This window comes from Colius striatus, chromosome 6 (genome assembly GCF_028858725.1).
Source record: "Colius striatus isolate bColStr4 chromosome 6, bColStr4.1.hap1, whole genome shotgun sequence".
Lineage (NCBI taxonomy): Eukaryota > Metazoa > Chordata > Aves > Coliiformes > Coliidae > Colius > Colius striatus.
The window spans coordinates 29,944,814-29,966,849 of record NC_084764.1 but is presented as its reverse complement, the minus strand read 5'-3'; the positions used below and the strand labels follow the sequence as shown (position 1 = coordinate 29,966,849).

The window sequence follows — 22,036 nt, the reverse complement described above, 5'->3', positions numbered from 1 at the left end:
TTGTTAACAGCAGTGCCAGTGAAAAGCAAATACAATGTAAATTATGTTCATTAGCAGTAATAGAAATTACATCTGAGAGCAGAGAAAAATGATTAGTTTATCAACCAGTAGTGCAACTGTTCTACTTGATTGCATATAAATGGGACAAAATGAGATTAAGTGTGTGGGCTTTAAATGGAGTAAAGCTATGAAAAAAGATACACTGAAGGAATCTGCCTCTAGAACTTGTTTTCTCTGCAACTTTAATCCTGTTTATCGTCTCTACTTTTTCCAATTTCTTTCCATAGCTTTAGTGTCTTTGCTCTGAATTTATCATCTTCCCTCTTATGAATTTAAAGATTACTCTCTGCCGTAGTGCAGGAATATATTTAAAGCTAGTTTTGCTTGTATGCTGACATGTATCAGAATAAATAGTTTCCTACTGATGCAAAGGCAATAAGCTGTGAAATATTATAGCTCGCTCTCATTCCATTTTCTTATTTTCCATTAGTATTATTTAAAAGAAAGTTTATTTTTCATTTTCAGTTTGGAGGAGATGAATCATTGCTGCTGTATGTACTTCCACAATTTTTCTTCTTGTGCTAAATGCTCTTTCTTTTTGAAATACTGTGTAGGGCTCACTACCCTGGAACAAAAACAGTGCCAGATGCCTTATTAACTAAGAAGAAACTGTGGTCTTCAGAAGATTACAGTACTTTCAATGATGACATAGGTGCAGGCTGCTGGGCTCGGATCCTGAACCAAAACTATGTCAATGGAAACATGACTTCGTAAGTACTGTGTGCTGTCGATTTCTTTCACAACTTCGCATGTAAGAATCATTTGAAGTACTATATAAGACATCTGCTATGGTAAGATAGTAGATAAGCTGAAATTGTCTCCACTGTCAGTCTGAATTCAAATACAGAAAGGTATGAAGTCTACTGTTCTTACCTCTTTCTGGGGTAGAAGTCTCACAAATTTTAATGTATTCTTGAGATACTGTTCCACAGTATCTAATGACTTATGCAACAGTTCAAATGCCTTTGCGACACTGATGATAGAATGTTCTTTAGAAGAAGCAACAATGTGAAAAACACTGGAAGAAGGTAACAATAAAGCTGCTTTATTTTTAAGATCTTTATCAGGTTATTTGACTTCAGTTAAAATGTATGGATATAATTATCTAGTTTTTCCATACAACTTCTTTCTCAGAGTCTATTGTAAAGCACACTGTAGTCTTTGATATGTTTGTTTGCTTTACATTCAGATTTCAGTTTGGAAAGTAAAAGAAAGCTGTTCTGTTTACTGGTAAATTACATAACTTGCAGTTTTAGAAGAGAATAGAAAACATCTTTTGATGTTTCCAGTCCAACAACTTCTAATCAGATCAGCAACAACAACAACAAAAGTCTTAAGTAACAGAAATGGAGGCATCAAGATTGTTCAAAGCTTTTATTTTGTATGTATTTTTGAAAAATAAAAAATAATTTTTTTTTTTTTGTCTGGAATGCTTGAGACAGAGCACAGCACAAAGCACTGAGATACTTGCAAAAGGGACTTTCTTGATTCACCTGGTTTCGATGAATCTTCTGTCTCCTCTGCAATCTGAAATTTTCTAACGGATGAATGTTTCCTATGTGAATTCCTGACCATTCTGGTTGCCTCTTGATTCTTGTATGCTTTAGTATCTTACTTTTGGGATCTTGGTTTTATAATTGTTTTTCTTTTTTATAAGACCTTTGTAATTATATATGTCCCATTTGTTTGTCAACCTCACAACCAGACCTATATATTGTATTTAGAAATTATTCTAGTTTTAATTCCATATAGCAGGATTAAAGTTACCTTGGTTTTTAAATTGAAAACTGTCTTGCTGATGAAAGGCAGCCTATCTTTCTGCTAAGCCCTTTTCATAGAATCATGGAATGGTAGGGGTTGGAAAGGACCTTTAGAGATCATCTAGTCCAACTCCCCTGCAGAAGCAGGTTCACCTAGATGAGGTCACGTAGGAACACATCCAGACGGGTCTTGAAGACCTCCAAGGAAGGAGACTCCACAACCCCTCTGGGCAGCCTGTGCCAGGGCTCCCTCACCCTCATAGTGAAATAGTTTTTCTTATGTTTAAGTGGAACTTTTTGTGTTCCAGCTTCATCCCATTACCCCTTGTCCTGTTATTATCTACTATAGAAAAGAGGGATGTCCCAATCTCCTGACACCCACCCTTTAGATATTTATAAATGTTAATAAGATCTCCCCTCAATTTCCTCTTCTCCAGACTAAACAGCCCCAGTTCCCACAGTCTTTCCTTGTATGAAAGATGTTCTGTTCCCTTGATCATCTTGGTAGCCCTGTGCTGGACTCTCTCCAGCACTTCGCTGTCCCTCTTGAGCTGAGGAGCCCAGAACTGGACACAAGACTCCAGATGAGGCCTCACCAGGGCAGAGTAGAGGGGGAGAAGAACCTCCCTTGACCTGCTGGCCACACTCTTTTTTTTTTTTTTTTTTAAATTGAACTTGAATTCCCTACACTCCTTTTCTAAGTGTGAAGCTCTCCAAAACAAGTTTAATGTGAGCAAGTTGTTTTTTTTTTTGTGAGCACTTTTTTGTAGTATTACAGAGTCTCTTCTGAAATACATATGTAGTATGATAAAACAATGGCAATTACTTCAGAACAAGGCCTTTCCATCTATGTGCAACAGCAGAACAGCATGCCATTTTGTTTTCTATAGAACTGCTTTATTAAGCTGTATTTCCATGCTTAGACTATGCAGGTCTTAAGTTTGAAGTCCTAGCAGAAGATTCTCAGTGAAATCCAAATAAAAAAATACCAGACTAATTAATCCTGGCAACTTCTTAAAATAGCAACAGCTCCTGGAGGATGGCTCCACCAAACCCCTCTCCACAAAACTCTACCCAAAAAGCTGTAAATTTGATAGTTTTTTCCCCTTCTTAAGAGGACAAAAAATACCAATGAATGGAGTCTTTAGCCCTCAGTACACATTTCCTTTAGTGTGAAACTTTGGTAATACAGAGAATGTATCACCAATTTTGTAAGAACTTCTCAACATTGGAAGTTGATTTGCCTTATTTTCCTCTACTGTAGTTTTTTCTCCTTTAGCTGTAAAGATAGACTTTTTTTCCGTAAACTTCTTTTCATTGTATACTGGAGGGGGAAAAAAAGAGTAAGTTCTTGTACTAAATTCATCTAATATTATCCAAATCAATGGAGCAAGAAAACTGTTTTACTTTCAGAACCATTGCATGGAATTTGGTGGCCAGTTATTATGAAGAGTTACCATTTGGTCGATGTGGATTAATGACAGCACAAGAGCCATGGAGTGGTCACTACAAAGTAGAAGCTCCTATTTGGATTACAGGTAAAAAGTTTGCAGTTAAAAGTTTGGTGATCCATTGCAGAGCATAACTGTATTTTTCAAGGCCTTTATTTATTCATGTGGGTTTTTTTGAGTATTTTTTTTTTGTACCAAATTGAAGTAGATTTATGGAAAGTTTTGTGTATATTTTAAAAGGGAAGGGAAAAACCTAGGCAGTTTAGTAGAAAGCAGAAGTATCTGTTAGCAAGGGAAATCTTAACATTTGATCATTAGATACAGCAGAAATTACTGCCTTTTATAGCTGTTACTGTTAAAATATTTTGATCTGAAATGCTCATAAAGGTTTCCTAGTTCCTTTCCCTCTTTAATCCTGAAGTGGACAAATGATAGATGTAAGTTGAGAAAATCGAACAGAGTACCTCTGTATTCTTGTTCTGCTAGAATTTCTTGGCATGTGTAAGTCAACAATTCCTTGTGCTTGGGGAAAAGAGAGTATGTTTATGTAGTGTCTGTACACACATAGATTCACTGAGTACTCGATAGTCCTTTTGTAATATTCACCATCTTTGTGACAGTTCAGTAGAGCAAGTAGCATATGCAATGCCATAAAGGAGAAACAAGGCACATGCCTTTGTTTTTATTCTTTTGTTAGTTTCCTGTGTATGTAAAAGCACTGAAAAAAAAAATAATGTCCACACTGCCATATGAACAGTTTAGAACAGCTGAGCAGTTGTTTCCTGTTTCTGTGCTCCTAGGGATTTTAATGATCTAGGTCATATTCTTCTTTGGTACTCTCTCTTATAAGTAAGATTTTCAACATATTTCGTTATTCTTCATGCAGATACTCATCCATACTTTCCCTGGTTCAAGTATTGATTGAAAAAAACCCCAACAAACCCAAATGACCAATATCCATGTACAACATTGACTTATATTGTGGAGTAATAGATTTTTCTTCCTGTCTAAATAATCATTATAATTGAAACTGTTTTGCTACCACAGAGTTGATGATTTTAATTATGTATTAATATAATTGTTTAATCTTTTTTCTTGTATAGGAAGAATCTGTTTTGAAAGTTCCATTACTTTCTTCCAAAAATCAGGTTTTTGTGTAAGCATGTCTCAGAGAGAAATTTGATTCAACCTACAAATGGTATTATTTTTTTACTAAGACTTATTATATTCTATTTTGATTCTGTTTTGTCTTAGCACACACAACACAATTTACTCAGCCAGGCTGGTCATACTTGCAAGTGGATGGACACTTAAAAGGTGGTGGCAGTTTTGTAGCTCTGACAGATGGCCTAGGAAACCTTACCATCATCATTGAAACTATGGTATGGGCATCAGCAATTCTAATGAACTAGAAATGATAAAGGAAGTGTTTTGTTCTGAAGGCCCTGTCTTGATTTGTATAGTTTAGTATCTGTGAATATTTTCTTGGATGCTTGTAACTTTGTTAATTAGAGCACTAGAGTGGTCCTTTTTTTCTATCTAAATTTTGAACAGCTAGTTGAATGTTCCTGGAGATCAGTTTTATATCACAAATTAACTTTAATTTTAATTTTATTTTTAACTTTTAATTTCATGGGGGAAAACTTAAATCATGGGGGTTTTTTTAAAGCAGTATTTAAAATTAAAATTAAGCTAGTATAATAGCATTTACCATTAAGTTAACAGTGAAATAGTTGTAAATTGATGCCATTTTGCTACTTTAATTTCAATTTGTGTTGTGTGTTTTGCATAGACATTGCCATGTGATGAATTCTAGTAACATATGTTCCTCCTGTTATATTTAATTTTTTGTTCAGACTCATAATCATTCTCAATGTATCAGACCTCCACTACCTCAATTCAGTGTGACACCTCAGAGAGCAACTTTCTACCTCAAAGGGTCATTTGTAAGTAGATCTTGAATATATTTAATCACTCTTGTAAGATGAATTGCTATCTATAATCAAATACATGTCAGATAATTATGTGATTCTGTAATATCAGAGATTAGCAAGAAACTGGAGTTCTTTACCTCTCCAGTACTAGAGGCTCTTGCATACATGGCAAAGTCTTAAGTATTCTAGTTCTATGTTTACTGTGAGATGTTGTGTGACAACTGGATTTGTAGACTTCTTATCTCTCAGTCTAATGATCTGTGTATTGGAAAAGAATTTACCCATAACTGAAAGCAGTTGGATTTTTCTTTAGGGTTTATTCTAAGACTGGATCCTCTGACATAGTGTGAGTGGCCAGCGTGGCTCTGACCTTTCTAGTTGTTATCAGATCCTTTCTGGGATAGTAACTCTAGTTGATTGTATAATGTAGGTTATATTGTTCCATCCTGTGATGAGATATTCTGAGAATCTTGTAGTTTGCTTTTTTTATATTGTTAATCTGAATTTCCCACTGAAATTTGAACAGCACTTTCACAGTGTAAACTGGAATGAGTCTTTTGTGATTTGAGTGATTAATTCTCAGAAACTGAAAGTGTTTACTTACATGGAATTCGATTTTTTTTTTGGTGGCATTAGTTTCCTTTCATTTAAGAGGAAATAGTTAGGACAATACTTATATCAATAAAATCAATAGCTTAGAAAAAGTAGTTGAGTGGCATTTCTGATGTACAGCTCCCTAAGGGGAGAAGTATGAGACAACTTATTCAAACCAAACTCTAGGTTACTTGTTTTGTTGTTCATGTGAGTGACTAGAAAAAATTGTAAGAGCTGGATATGATTAAAATTTGGAATCATGCGGTTGTTATGCCATAATATCACACAAGTTTAGAGATCTGCAAGTTAACTACTTTGCAAAAGTGAGTGTCAAAGAACCAACAACTAAACTAAAGGTCTTATTAATTCTATCCCTGGCCCTCATGGGGGACTTCAACCACCCTGATATTTCCTGGCAAGGTCACTCAGCCAAGCGCACACAGTCCAGGAGGTTTCTACAGAATGTTGATGACAACTCCATGTCACAAGGAGGGATGTGTTGCTGGACCTCGTGCTAACAAATAACAGGGTCTTTTGAGGAATGTGAAGGTAGGAGGCAACCTTGGCTGCAGTGACCATAGAGTTCAAGATCCTGTGTGGACGAAGCAGGGCACCAAGCAGGCCTGTGACCATGGATTTCAGGCGAGCTGACTTTGGCCTCTTCAAAGACCTGCTTGGAGGGATCTCATGGGATTGGATCCTAGATGGTAGAAGTGCTAAGAGAGCTGGTTCATCTTCAAGCCCAACTTCCTCCAAGCCCAGGATCAGTGTCCCTCCACAAGTAGAAAAGCAGGAAAAGGAGGCGGGAGGCCTCCATGGATGTGCAAAGATCTGCTGGGACAACTTAGGGGGAAAGCAGCCATCTATGAGAGGTGGAAAAAGGGCCTGGTTATTTGGGAAGAGTATAGGAATGTTACCAGAGCATGCAGGGTGGCAACCAGGAAAGCTAAAACCCTTTTAGAATTAAACCTGACCGAGAAAGTAAACAAAAATAAGAGGAATTTTTTCAGGTACCTCAGCAGCAAAAAGATGAGGGGGAATGTGGGCCCACTGCTGAACACAGAAGGTGCCCTGGTGACAGAGGATGCAGAGAAGGCTCAACTACTGAATGCTATATATAGTTGTTCAGGTCAAGTGATATGTAATGGCTAACTGAATTGAGTGGTGGCCTTTAATGTGGTCAAGAGCTCTAAAATAACAATTAGATACCCTTAAAGGACTGATGTTTCTCAAGTTGAATATTCACGATGTGTTTGTTTTGATTTTGAGGGGTTTTTTGGTTGTCTTTGTTAGGTTTATTTGGTTCATTACATTTTATATTGTGTTTCATTTTAGCATTTGGTGGAAACCCTTCAAGTGTGGCATTCTAGACTTGGTTTTGAATCTGGAAACTCTAGTCTTTTCCAGCAACTTCCTCCTGTAAAGGTAAGTTGATCAATTTTATACAGACTTTGCATTTCAGGTTCTTTTTCCACCTTTGTTGGAATTTCTGAGCTTTCCCAAAGAAACTGCATAGTTAGGAGCTGTTTTATTAGCTTTGTTTGACTACAATTTTGCTAGCTATATACAGGCTTACCTGGAGGTATTAGACAGTTTGGAGGAAAGAAGTGTTCACATAGCTTGGAGATATTAAATGCTGAGATAAGAAGACATGGCATAAATCAGGACTTTAGAGGATCTTCTTTAATTTAAGAACTTGGGTATTTTGCTTTTGAGTTGTTTGCTTTTTGCAACTTGGACTTTCTTTAATTCTAGGTGTGGAAGGGAAGCTTTTCTTTGGATCTAAATGTAGATGAAGTCTACACTTTAACAACACTCAAGACAGGGCAGAAATGTCGTTGCCCAGAGTCTCCACCATCTCAACCTTTTCCTTCAAACTACAAAGATGATTTCAATATCCGTAAGTAATAATTCTTTTATCGAAAAACTTAATTAGCACACATATATATGCTTCACTGTTATTGCCTTTTTACATTAAGTTTTATGTAAGTCCTCTAATGTAAGCATTATTAAGTAGACTGAATGTATGGTTTATTTTTGTTTGTTTATACCTGCTTCTCCAACAATTTACAGCTGTATACTTCACTTTCAGTGAGTTATATTTAATTCCGTGTCTATAAATGTGGGTGGTCACTAATGTTTGTAAAATTCTTGATGCAACTGATATAGCTCATGACCATAGTAGTTTTTGGAAGGAAGATAGTGGAATGTAATTTACTTGGTTCATGTGTTTGCAAAAACTAGGGTCTGCTTAAAAACAAAACCAAAACTAAAAAGACCTTCTAGTTCCCAAAACCTTGGTTTTGGAAACAGTGCTTTAACGGAGTAAGTAAAAATTCTGGAGAATATTTTCAGAGAAAATTGATGAAAATGAATGTACACAGAGGAAAAACACTGTTTTGATGTTGATACGTATTTTATTTTCTAAACAGGTAATCCACCTTTCAGTGAAGCCCCAAATTTTGCAGATCAGACAGGTGTATTTGAGTACTTTGTAAATACTTCTGACCCTGGAGACCACGTGTTCACACTACGCCAAGTGGTGCTCCAGCGGCCCATCACTTGGGCTTCTGATGCAGACCAGACAATCAGTGTCATAGGAAACTTTAAGTGGTGAGTAAATACTGTTTTCTAATGACATCTGGGGATATAGTCTCGTTACCAACGTGAGCTATGATCAGTTAATCTGTCTCAAGCCTCATTTTTTTTCTTGGACAGAGGGCTTTTGCATTCAGACTCTTGGTACACATGTAGAAATAATGACTTAAAGGGACTTCCAAATGTCATTGAGACCTATTCAGGGCTATCACCAGCTCTAAGAGATCAACTGTGTCTTTGTCTAAATAAGTCTTAAGAGGATACCACATTTCTTGGTATCTTGGCCCACTGCTGCATTGTCTTAAATTTCTCTTCCCCTAATTTCCTGTTTGATGTATCTGTTTAAACTGATTTTTCAGAATAATGAATCTAGGTTGGCTTACTAGGTAGACCAAGTTAAAATCCTAATTCAAAGTGCTTGCTTGCAATTTAATCAAGCTTGTATCAATGAAATAGTCTAGGAGTTAATTCCGTTAATTGTTGCAGACTGCCATCTTCTGAGCAGTTCCTAGAATTGCATGGATTTGTTTCTGCTGCTGCTTTAAACAGTTTAATTTCTTGGTAAATGTAACTGAAATTTACTTTTTTCATAAGAGTACAGTTATGATTGCAATTCATTCTAGGAGCTCTAGTGATGATAATTTTGAATCAAACAGCAAATTTCAGAAAATGTTTGTTTAAAAGGTATTTGGGAATGAGTATGTTAACTAATTGTTTTAGTAGTAGTAAGTGATAATAAACTTTATGCTTAAAACTTTCTTCTGTTTGGAAGTTTAGCTGAAGTCCTTTTGATACATTCTTAGAAGACCCATTCTGTCAGGTTTCTTCAGTTTCATTAGATCACTGATCCCCCAAATGCTTTTTTAGAACATGCTTCATGTTTCTAATTTCTGGCCTGGATAAGTGATTGAATTGCTTTGCTCTGAAGCCTGGAAGAATGCCATCATCTTTTAGCTGGAGGTTGTTTTTCAGTTGCCTGATGTTTCCTTCTGCAGTCCCCTGTTAAGTGAACTCTTGTATTCTCTGTATAATCAACTTTATCTCGTTTAGAGGATCATATTCAATCACCTCTGTAACAGCTACACAAGATACAGTCTTAAGTTACTGTACTGAGGTTCCCAAAATCTTACTGTTATTTCATTTTTGGTTAAATTTCTTTCTGAGTTTTCATCTACTTTTTAGAACCAAACTTGCAACTTCAATATTCAGCTGATATTCAAGTTTTGGTGATCTGTAATTTTTCATGTAATTTTTCATAATGATAGTCATAAATTTTAGGCTCTTCCTCCTCAGTTTAAGGCTCATCTTGTCCTAGGCAGATGTTTTCAGCCATTAGTTCGTGCTATTGACATACTGAACCTCGCTTGCACTGAATTTCTATGTGGAATGATATTTGACCTCAGTCATCAGTGGCAAATTATTATGATTAGATTTCAGGATTGTTTCTTTGATTTTAGTTGAGATTTTAAGCTTGTGCTCGTGAAAGCTTTTTACTCTGATGGTTTTATTGAACTGAGCTGTATACTAGGAGTATTACTATTTAACTCATTCTGCATTGCTTCCAGTCTCTTTAAAATGGCTAAGCAACTTGTTGGAGTATCTTGTTAAATACACAGGGAGGCAAGAAAGAAATCTTGTGTAATGAATATGTATCCAAGATCTGATTAATAGCACTATATTAGAATGAAATCTCAGGTTCTTACTATTATCTAAGAGGTGGAGAGAAGAGTTGCTAAAATAAATATGCTTTATGATTTAGTTATCAGCTGAGCTGATGTCATGGGGAGACTTTTCACTTTCTGTAAATAATTATGGATGATTAGACACTTCTTAAATAGATGACCTTGTGGTTGTATCCATATTGCAAGTCCTTATAGACATGAGATACAGATTTTTAATGGGAATGAGCAAAGAATGTTTTTAATTTTTATTGAGAGACTTGTAGTGCAACTTTTGGGATGGAGAGAGTTCTGTAAATTTTCTAGGTGCCATTTGATTATTCTGGTATTTTTTTTTTTGCTGTATTTTCCTTCACAGCTGTCATTATGTGTATGTCATGGTACTTTACTGTTGAGATTAAGTGTCATCTCAGGAAAAACAGATACTTTCAAGCTATTTGAACACTTAATTTAAGAAAGTTTGGTTTGGCTTTTGGGAATGATGTCTATATTATGTAATCTTGGCCTATATTAAAAATCCTACCGAAGTCAAGATCAGCTTTTAGCAGATGAGGTGCTATGACCTTCAATCTTGGATTTGATTCACTTACCTAAAAGTAACTTTTCATTTTGCAGACCTGACAGTTTTTCAGTGGAGATGCAAACCTTCTTTTTCATGGAGTATTTTTTTAAAAGGTTTGTTTGCTTGTTTTGGATTGGGTTTTTTTTTTTTGTAGTTCAAAAATTTCTTTTGTATTTAAAATAATTGAAAGTTGCTGTCAGTGATACACTTTGTTCTGTTGTTGGTTTTGAGAAGAACTGCTCTTCCTAAGAAAATCTATAGATTGACAGGTAGTGAACAATCAGTCTAGAAAAGTCCTGTGTATCTTACACCTGTAGATCACAATTAGGATTGATAAATCTTTGCTCAAAAAGGTTCCTGTACTACATAGGCAGTACTCATCTACCTACTAGCTGCGCAATTCTTTTTTTTTTTTTTTGCTTTAAAAAAAAAAAACCACAAACTGAACTTCTCTTACAGGGTAAATATGACAGTGACTTGTGACATCTATATAGAAAAACAACGTGATGGGGGCGTGTTTGTTGCAGGCAGAGTTGACAATGGTGGGATATATGTTCGACGTACAAAAGGAGTTTTCTTCTGGGTTTTTGCAGATGGCACCTACAGAGTCACTGGTGACCTAGGTAAGCAGCTGTGTGCTGAAGAGGATGCTGACATATGGATATGTCATTTTGATAACCTTGATAAATATGACTAATGTTCAGATTTTATAATTCAGTTGTCGTCACTAGAAATTTAACTAGAAATTGTGCTGTAATGCTGGCCACAATTTTTATATGAAGAGAGCATCTGAATGCTGCTGGCTGCTTCTCTTCTTGGTCTCAGCTTTCTGCTGACAAAACCTATTAACAAATGTAAATTATTTTGCTTTTCATAAATACTCTGATCCAATACTGTTTACAGAAATGTTTGATCCTTGTTCTTATACTACACCTAAAAAGAAAATCCTGCTTTTGAAGTGCAGTGACCTGTCTTGTAGAGCAGTGCAAGTCAATGTAAATACCTCTGGCTTATTGTTTCCACAAATTATGCATTCTACTAAGTCATTAGAGTGAGAGCATGTTCTACTTGTGATGCTAAATTTCATATGTGTTCAGCTGTAGAGCACTTGACAGATACGTGAAAGAATATATACTGTGAATACTTCATCAATAGCTAAAAGCTCTTCTTAATTTTCTTTGAAGTAGTGGCAGGTTTTTATGTTTAAATGCATCTCCGGTCGTTTCATGAGTATAAATTAAAATTTTCAGAGGTTTCTGATGAGTCAGATGCAACTTCTAGATCTACAGTGTATGTCATAGGAAGACAACCTCTAATGACCCTTTTCACACTGTACTGGACCTTAAAAATAGTTACATCTTCTATTTGGTAGTTGTAGTTTCTATTTCTCCTAATTTTGTTGGGATTTTTGTGGTGATTTGTTTCGGATTGTTTTTTTCTTTTTTCCTTTTTTCCTTTTTTTACCACTGATAGGTGTAGTGTAAAGAAGGCTTTACATAAACTTCTCTTAACATACCAGTGCTCCATAGGGAAACTTTGCAATGCCTACCTCCATAACAACTTCACTTTCAACTGTATGTAAAAACACACCCATATTTAGGATTGATTCCAGTATTTATTTTTAATAAGGCATAACAATGTTACCCAAGTAGTTTCTCTGACTGTCAGAAATAACTTTTCCTAGATGAAATGAGAGGATTGTTGATTAACCACCTCATTATTTCAGATTCAGACATTTGTTACACAACATGATTTTTTTTTCTGTACAACTATTTTTGTTGAGTTTTATATCTTTTAGAAGGGAGCCTGAATGTTAAAGTAACTTGCAGCTAAAACTGTGTACTGAATTAATTGAAGATTCTTGTAGTACTTAATTTTTTTCATATCTTCCATCCAGAAACTTCATACTCCATTTTTGCTTAGCTTAAATTTTGACTATAACTGAGCAACATGATGATGTGGCAACTCAAGCCCTCTGATATAAAAACAAAAATCTCCAATACAGAAACAAAGAGATCTGTAGAATAAACAGAGCAATAGCTACTGTCACACTTCATGAATGCATTCTCTTAATAGAGGATATCCTTATCTCGGGCCAAATTCCCAAGCATGCCAGAGATTTCAGTGGAAAACCAATTCTGGCAAAACAGGAGAGTGCACTAATACTGTAGAGTCTAAGTTTGCATGCTAAGCTTTCCATTCTGCAGTTGAAGTTGGTAAGAAGATGTCAGTCCTGAACGCTTCTGAGAAGTAGGCTAACCTTAAGCATGTTTTTCAGCTGGTGAAGAAATACTAATGAAAGGACTTTCTGGTGTCCGGAATAACGTGTGGCACACGCTTACTCTCAACATTCAGGTAAGGACACAGGCAAAAGACTAGAAAACCAGTTATGAAAGTCGTAAGTGGTTTGGAAAAAGTATGCTATTGACTGTCTACTTGCATTAGTTTGCCCTATCTAAAACATAAATATCTCTCATTTCAAACGAATGTTATAATACCACGTTCTGCTGCTTGTATTTTTAAAGAAGTCTTGAGAAACAGAAGATGATATAGAAAGTAACTGGGAAGATGAATTGAAAGCTGGAGGTAGGAGGCTGGAGAGGCAGATCTGTTTAACGTAATGAAGAGATCATGACCTGACTTCCTGTTCTGAACACTATCAATAAACTATTAAACTAGGCTGTTTTACACATCTGGCTTCCACCTACTCCCTTTACATGGCAAGGCCCTGTATATGGAACTAGTTAAGGACTGCGGAAGTGAGATGAGCTGCCATCCTTCTTTCCTATGCTGAAAAAAGCATTTCTGTAGTGTTGCTGTAAAAACGGGGTACAGTTAACGAGAAGCCTGTCAACATTTTGTTCCTTCCCTCACCAGTCCACTCGTAGTCACTTGGTGAGGAAAGTAATTGCAAGCTCTACTTTAAATATATTGTGCAGTTGTCTGGGTGTGACATTGGTGCAAGTAACTGAAAGGCTTTAAGTTCCTCTGCTGATTGCCCAGTCCCTTTGTCTGATGTAGCCTTTGGAGCTGCAACATGGACTGAAATGTGGGGAAGCTTAAATTCTATCTGGGACCATCTTGTACTGAAGCAAACTCTCTTTTAAAATTATGCACTGAGTCTTTCCCTCACCCTAAACTGTTAGTGAATATGCACTGAGTCTTTCCCTGATCTTAAATTTTCAGTGAATATTAAAAACTAGTTTTTGACTCTTGTGCTTTCACATTGGGAGGCAAAGGCTTTCTCATACCTGAGACATTCAATGCAGTAGTTTAGTTTTGGCTTTTGTACACCCACACTTACAACAGCAATTACTATCTGTATAATGGGCCAATATGTTTGCTAACCTGAATGGAGTGCTGAGAATGAACACAAAACATTGGAAATAATCTTAAAATGATGATACTGCAAACTTCCATCTGTGCTGTACCAAATTTGCCTTCAATGTAATGACAAAAGCACAGTGCCTTCTTTAAAGAGTTCTCAAGCTTACCCTTTCTTAAAAAGCATTCTTTGCTTTTACCTATGTATGCAATGTCAGATTCAGAAATCCAAGTAAACTGAAGCACTTTTCTCCTCAATACTGTTTAGTGCAACACTGGTAAGATAAATTATAACTTTTCCTGAAACTGTTTTTAGTGACAACATGATACTTGAAAGTTCTATTGTCCTCCTTTCCTCTAAAATTAATGGCCAAAATGCATCTTTCTTTCCTCTTGGCTTTTGCCTAATTCTGCAGAATGAGTGCAAGGTGTATCATACCCCCTTAAGACGGTTGGGCTATCTGAGAGAACCTGAAGTGGAAGAGGATAACCAGCTTACCTTTCAGATTCATAGAATCATAGAATGGTAGGGGTTGGAAGGGACCTTTAGAGATCATCTAGTCCAATCTCCCAGCAGAAGCAGGTTCACCTAGATCAGGTTGCATAGGAACATGTCCAGGTGGGTCTTGAAGACCTCCAAGGAAGGTCTTAAGATTCTACACTGAGCTTGCAAAGCTGTGAATTAGCAAAAGATGAGCTTTTTATATATTCACTGTGAGGACATTAGAATCTGTTCCATTGAGCTGATAGGCACTGGGGGGTTCTATGCAATGTTTAAAAGTACTTCTGCATGGAAATGCGTGAATTGACACGTTTTTGCCTTTTCTCCCATGTGAGTAAGCTCACTGTCAACAAAATCACTGGGTTTTACAAAGCTAACCTTTTTTGGTTTTTTGACAGGGCACTTCTGCCTCGGGGCTGTTAAATGGTTATCCACTCTGGGAGAATGTCACCATCTCTACACCAAGTAATGGCTGGGCTGCTATTGGAGCTCGCTCGTTTGAGTTTGCACAGTTTGACAACTTTCATGTTGAAGCTAGCTGAGCTGGCTTTTGCATTTGGAGGACCCAATTCTCAAATTACTTTGAAAAAAAGCCAGTTCAAACTTTGAGGACAACTTAATGCTATGTTAAGATTGATCTGTTGGCAAGGAATCTGAATTCTGTCCTTTTTATTTGTTAAAGGTTTACTTGAGTAGGTATCAACATGACTGTAACTTTATCCCTTGGTTGCTATGGGATTTTTGCACTTCGATTTTTTTTGGGGTTAAAATGTAGTTCAAGGTAATGATGAAAACAAAATAGCGGATTTACATCTCTTTTAATAACATTTTAACTTCTCAACTTCCTTTTACGATAACTTTAGAAGTTAACAGAAGACAGAGGCATCTAAGTTGGATTTCTGACACTTACATGATTGTGTCCATTCCTTTCACTCTGAATTCAATGCCAGTAAGCCTTATGAGCCAGTGGCCCCATACTTTGATGATCTATCATTCTCAAATTTCATTTGAATGAAGTACCTAGTTTTTCTAGAGACAAAACTTTTTTTTTGCTATTTTTCTGATGCAGTCTGAGACTAGACATTACTGTACTCTGAGTGCATTTGATTACTTTTTCCTGATTACTTCTTCCACCTTTCATTGCCAGCCCTAAAATAGATCATATTTTCAGTGAAATGGAAATATGCCTTATGGCTGCTCAGGCAGTGCAGGATATACGTTACTTGTAAACTACCTCCTCTTTCCAATGAAGGAGTTGAAATGGATGAAATAGCTTTTATTTTTTTTAATGATAGCCTTGTAGGGGTGTTTTTGCATTGTGCAAAGAATTAAAACTATTCATCATGGATGCTGGCAAGCAGAGTGCTTACAGTTCACGTGTGGAAAAGCTGGCCTTTTGTTCATAGAAACTTTGGCAAACCTCTCTCTTTTGATGGATCTAAAGATTAGAGCAGAAAAAGTGTAACAAAGTTATTTAGCTGCTTCTCTTACTGTAGCACAGAGGAGATTTGGATACTATCACATCCTGGTATAAAAGAAAACTTAAAAAAAAGTCTTTTCCTTTAAGAGTCTGCAGTTCAAAAGATAAGGGGAGAACAGCAGCTGGATGCAGACAGAATTGTTTAGTGTGCCAGGCAATGGTATTGACACAATAGTGATCAGTCTGTTTTTACATGTTTCCTAAGCATTACAGAATAAAGTTCAGAGGGAATTTCAGATCCTTGGGAAAGAAGGGAATCTGTTTTGCTCTTGCTTTATTGGTTTTTTTATTGTGTTTTTTTTACTGTACTATGAAAAAAATCAAATATCAAGAGGTACTGAATGGGATTTTCATCGTGTACGTTCCAAGTTCAGTTGACTTCTGATTGTTTTTCTTGTTTCCTGTTGGTCAGTGTGAAGATGATGTCTGTTGCCATAATGAAACATATTTCCTGTGTCCATCTACTTTTCACATTCACATCTTATTTAATTGACAAGCAAGTAGTTCCACAGACTTGATAGGGCACTAAGAGTTGCAAGAGGCTGCCTGTGTCAGGCAGTATATTGATAAACAGATTTGCAGTATACTTTGCTTGATAGAGGTTATTATTCTGATCCACTTTATTTTGAAGGCTGATTCCAGTAAGTGTTTAATTTAGTCTTAGAAGATCTTGTCTAATATAGAGTTAATATATTACAAATGATTACTGGAAAAGTTTTATAAAAGTTGTCTTCCAAATTAGCATCTGGAGAAGAGTCCTCAAATGTTTTATCTATTATACTGACACTGCTATTGATTCGTTATGAATCATTCATACATGCAAGTTTTTTGCATGCTTATAACCTTGAAAAAAGATCCAAACCACTAAAGTGTAAAACTTTTGTAGAAGGCTTTCCCATGCAAAATAACTATTTACTGAACTGGGTGAAAAAGGAAAGCCTTTTTCCTATTTCAGTTTCATTTGATGGTTGAAGCTTGGATGGAAATATGCTTGCTTGATTTCAGAAGGGATGTTGCTGGTAACTCCAGACGTGAGTGAGTCTAATTTTAGGTCCTCGTGTTCAAGTAATGGGAGTACAGGAGAAGTAGTTCCCAAAATAAACTTATTTTGGTTATGATGGATTTTCCTAGTAGGATATTTCTTGGAGGCTTCCAGGCTGTGTGTGGCTGCAAGCAGTGTTTGTGTAAAAGAGAAATCAGCAATGATGCATTTATTCCAAAGGAGCTGTCAGGTTGTTTTTACGTTGTAATGCACTAGCATAATAAAGTGTACTGTTATATTGTGTACTAAACACAATGTACTTTGTCACTGGAAATGTTGATTTTTTTCTTTTTCCTAATCTTAATTTATAATATTAAATGATTAAACTGTTATGAACAGAGTGATTTAATGGTGATAGAACGTTATTCATCTTTATATGTTTGTAATTCTTCACCCCTCAGCAGGCCGTAGTATGTTTGGCAATAACAAGTTGTCAGGTCTTTCATTGAGGGATGGATTTATGTTGTTGATTATAAATACTAATCATTCCAAATGGACAAATAAAACACTTAAAAAGCCTTTATTTGTGCAGAATGCTTTTGTAAATGGGTATTGGTTTTCTCAGTAAGAATGCTGAAGTTTTTTCCATTGTGATTCCCGAGAAATACACTTGGCATGAGCTTAATTGAGTTTGAGGAGTTTTTCTGACACTGAGTAGCCAAACAGTCCTCATTAAAAAGTATCTTAAAATCCACATGGATTTGAACTTGTAAAGTGATTTTTTTTTTTCATAGCTCTCAATATACATTTTGTTATATTTTCATTTGGGGTTTGTGTTCTGTGATGGATTTTTTTTGTTGTTTGTTTTTTTTTTTTTTTTTAATGGAATTGTATTTGAGGGCTGGTCATGCAGAACTGCTGAGTGATAAGGTCTTGTGAGATTTGTCTGAAAGTCTGTTTCCAGGTATGGATCTTTTAAAGTTTAAACAAGGCCTTTGAATTTACTTTGAATATCTCTTGGAATCTAGCTTCAAATGTGCCTTTTTTATTTTTTCCCCTGAACTTAAGGGTTCCATTTTAAATGGAGAGAGAAGATCCATAAATCTAGTCATGTTTTCCAGACCATCGTGCAAGTAGATATTAATTACCCTGGAAATGCTGTCTTCCATTATCCAGGTATGTACTACCGCCTACACACAAACACTGTATGAAAGTCAGTTCTGAGGTTATCAATCTTTGGGATTAGACACAATGAACAGTTCTTGGGATTTTCAAATTCTTGCAAAACACTTTTGCTTTAAAGTTACAGGAGACTTTTCATAGAATCATAGAATTGTAGGTGTTGAACTTTGAGATCATCTAGTCTAACCCACTTGCTAAAGTAAGTCCACCTAGATCAGGTCACACAGGAACACGTCCAGGCAGGTTTTGAAAACCTCCAGAGAAGGAGACTCCACATTCTCCCTGGGCAGCCTGTGCCAGGGATCCCTCACCTCAACAGTGAATTAATTATTTCTTATGTTTAAGTGGAACATTTTGTGTTCCAGCTTCTTCCCGTTACCCCTTGTCCTGTCACTGGATATATGGATGATGGTTCCTTTTGCAGCAGTCTCCTGGTTCCACTGTATTGAAATAAAGTTTCTTGTTCAGTGTTTCATTTGGAATGCTGATCACTTGCTCTTTCCTTACAGAATTGATGTTTTTGCATTCGTATAGCAGCAAGTTGGGTTTCACTCAGTTTTTCATTGGCTTACCTGAAGTGTCTATCCCTTTTCTGGAAGGATGTGCATATTATGAAAACAGCTACCATAATTTTTGATCTCTTTGATTTCAGCAATATGGCCAAAGAGGGACAGTGCTTGGAGACATTATTAAGATCACTTAGATGTTTTTGTGGTTTATTAATTTGACTTCTTTTTTAAAACCTTCTTGAAAGTACTACATTCATGCAAGTCTAATGCTGGGAATGGTGTGTGAGGGTCAGGAAGAGGTAGTAAAAAACTCCTAATTTTAAAAGACTTGGTAGGTTTGTATTGGAATCATTGGGTAGCTATATTAAGGTTTTGAGCATATTGTACTTTGCTACTAGTATAGTAGTAGAAGTATCATGTGCCAATTAATGTCAAGGATTGCTGAAGTAGAAATAAAATGTAAATGATAATCAATTTTCTTAACAAAGATTTCTTGGGTAAAGGTTAAATGCTTTTTGTTTGTGGCTGAAATCTTAGCAATCATCCTGCCCACACTTGTAATGCATGGAAAGTTAGCAAGCTCCTCTTAAACAATAAAGGTGTTGTTTCTAGAACTTGTGTTTAAAAAAAAAAAAAAAAAAAAACAAACCAAAACCAAGCACCTACTAGCAGTTGAGCAGAGGAAAATGTGTGTTGCAGCAGTTCTGCCAAGTGCTCACATTATGTAAGTTACTTCTTTGTGGTTTTCATAGTGGCTAAGACAAACGTGAGACACTTTTTTTCCCCTCAAGGAATTATATTTGGATAAGGTAAGAAACAGATACAGAACCCCAACATCAATTTTGTTAGGAGGCTTCAAGTAAATTTGCAACTAGTGTGTTAAAACTGCCCTTTACTTTCCTACACCTGAGGCTTAAACCTAGGTGTACCTCTGGAAAGTGAAGGTGAAAGTAACCTAGAAGTATTTGTTAGTGTTGGGGTTTTTTTGTGGGTTTTTTAAACAGCTTTTCTGTTGGCATCAAGTGTACTTGACTGAGAGTTAAAATGTCACTTACAGCAGAAAAACAGTAATTTTGGTTTACTGTGCTCATGGATGCATTTCAAAATGCAGAATTGTAGTAGAGGATGGCTCACTGTGGCATTAACTAGATGGTTTGCAAGAGAAAACAGAACCTAGTACACTAGGCTAATGTTGTACAGCTCTGGTCTGGAAACCCTTAATGGTCTAAGACAGAGGAAATAATACCAAAATGGCTATTTAAGAACTGAAATAATGAAAACCAAGCAAATACACTGCACACGTGTACCCTAATAATACAGGGAAGAGCAAAGAACAGTCTGGGTTTAGCTTGGCTTCCCTTGCTCAGTGCCTGCTGAGAGATGCAGCCATTGCCCTTGCTATTTTCCATGAACAATCATTTAATTAAAATGCCTGTAAATAATGCAAGACTTCATTGTTGCTAAAAAGTAAATATTTAGCTAACCTCTACCATTCTGTGTAACTTGCAGACACTACTCTTTTCCAGGAACACCAGGATTAAAAACAGAAAATATGACTGCAAGTTCTGTGCCTGTGATGTATGCGTCCTGCTCCAGGTTGCAGAAGGTTTCTAGCATAGCAACTAGAATAGCATGGCATAGGTGCTAGCATAGGAGCAGACCTATAAGAGAGAAGGCAGAATGTTTCTCTGCCACTTTCCAAGGTTTGGAGAAGCTTCATGTGTTATCAGCCAGCTTGAGGTTACCCAGGACAGACTCTGTAGCCTCTTAGCTTGATTATACGGAGTTAACAGTGTCATTGGAAAGAATGTGTGACAATGATGAATGGCAAATCCTATTAAAGATGTCTGTATTCCCTTCTGATGTGATGGCTCCTGTAGTGTGAGCAATAAATGGGAGTGTTTGCTGGCAAGAGATCAGACAGGTTTTGTGCTGAGCTGAGGTGCACGCTAATGTCTCAGTGCAGCAGCCTATAAAGCTGCGCTGGGATGTACAATGTCTCTGGCATGAGCTGCCTATTTCCTATTCAGTCTAAGATTGCTGTTTAACAGTTCACCTTCATTTTTTTTCCTCACTGCTCAGATGATACTTTATCCTAAAATAATATTTTGCCAGCACTATAGGAAATTCTCTCAACAAAGCAGAACAAGTCTGTACCTGAAGGATGCTGAGAATAGCCTGTTGATCATTCAGCCCTTTGCCTTGCCTTGCCTTGCCAAATAAGACTTTTTTTTTTTTTCCTGTTATACATTTTTGGGGCCTGCTTTAGTGAAGTGCAGAGAAAGAGGGTGGGAGAGCTTCCATGTCTCTCTTGGTGGCTATCCTGCTATTTGATTTTAAAAAACCCCAGTATCATTACTTTCATTTATGATCTGTGTAAGGGATGGAGGCAGATAGTTCAGCTTTTATTCACCATTCGTGATAAAAGCAAGGTTGATATTGCAGAATTTGTCTAATATTTATTGAGCTCTAGTATTTAATTGTGGAGTGGCTTGAGTCATTCATAAAACACCTCTGATTCTACCTTTAGAGACAAAATGCTTTGATTAGATAAATGCCTTTCAAATGCTATATAGAAAAATGTAAATAGCTTGTTCTTAATGATAACTACAGTAGATCCCACCCTCCCCAAATGTAAATATTCATTCTCCTTCCATTTTTGTTATTTTACAGTGGTGAATACTCAGAGACGTCTGTCGCCCTTCCCACTCAAACACACAGCCAGGTGAAAATGCAGTGATCCTCATCTTTTGTACAATTCAGGTTTTTAGCTTTGTATTAGCGATAATTAGTTTTTTTTTTTATTGTGATCAATCTGAATATTATCACTTCACTGCATTTTGCCACATAGTCTACAGTTAATGAAACTGAAGAGGATTTTATTGAAACCTCATTTTTGTGATAAATAGAGTTCACATAAACCAGGTTCTGCAAGGAGGCATCAGCAGGACCCTGTAGGCAGCTAAACTTTCTTCTTATGTTTTAGCTGCCAAGCCACAATTTCTTACCTGTATTTTTGTTGCCCTACTGCATTGCCTCACATACTCCCCAGTGCCATATAGGGTGGCTTCCAGGGTAACATCCTCAATGGCAGTATTAAGGAATGAAGCTGAGTGTTTTTCTTGTATGTTATATGTTGAATTGGGGAAGGTAGATGCCAGTCTTCTGCACCTTGGTTGTAGAACTTGAGCTCTTAAAAGTCAGTGAGGTTTTTGATCACTTCAGTACCAGTTTCTTGATCCATTTTCTTCAGTACTAGGTAAGTATCACCAGTGCCCTCTACTGCAGATAAATAGGAGTGTGTGTTGCATGCTTGACATTTCTGATAATGTGTAGATTATTTAGGTTTATCTCTGTTGTGGACAGTGCTCTGAGAGCAAAATATAATGAATTTACCTATTAAACTGTTACGCTGGTTT

At 36.4% G+C, this 22,036-nt stretch overlaps 1 protein-coding gene across 5 annotated transcripts in view; it reads left to right on the top strand.

Moving 5' to 3' along the window:
* The window catches only part of GALC (galactosylceramidase), a 41,119-nt gene extending 23,635 nt beyond the window's left edge, over positions 1 to 17,484 (top strand). For all 5 annotated transcript variants that reach the window (XM_061998526.1, XM_061998521.1, XM_061998522.1 and 2 more), the window contains 10 exons: positions 615 to 770; positions 3,234 to 3,358; positions 4,526 to 4,653; positions 5,128 to 5,217; positions 7,135 to 7,224; positions 7,555 to 7,699; positions 8,232 to 8,412; positions 11,098 to 11,261; positions 12,917 to 12,993; positions 14,863 to 17,484. In XM_061998526.1, the coding sequence (XP_061854510.1) occupies positions 615 to 770; positions 3,234 to 3,358; positions 4,526 to 4,653; positions 5,128 to 5,217; positions 7,135 to 7,224; positions 7,555 to 7,699; positions 8,232 to 8,412; positions 11,098 to 11,261; positions 12,917 to 12,993; positions 14,863 to 15,006 (1,300 nt within the window). In that variant the 3' untranslated portion in view covers positions 15,007 to 17,484. The remainder of the gene's footprint in view (positions 1 to 614; positions 771 to 3,233; positions 3,359 to 4,525; positions 4,654 to 5,127; positions 5,218 to 7,134; positions 7,225 to 7,554; positions 7,700 to 8,231; positions 8,413 to 11,097; positions 11,262 to 12,916; positions 12,994 to 14,862) is intronic.
* Positions 17,485 to 22,036: the final 4,552 nt, after the last annotated feature.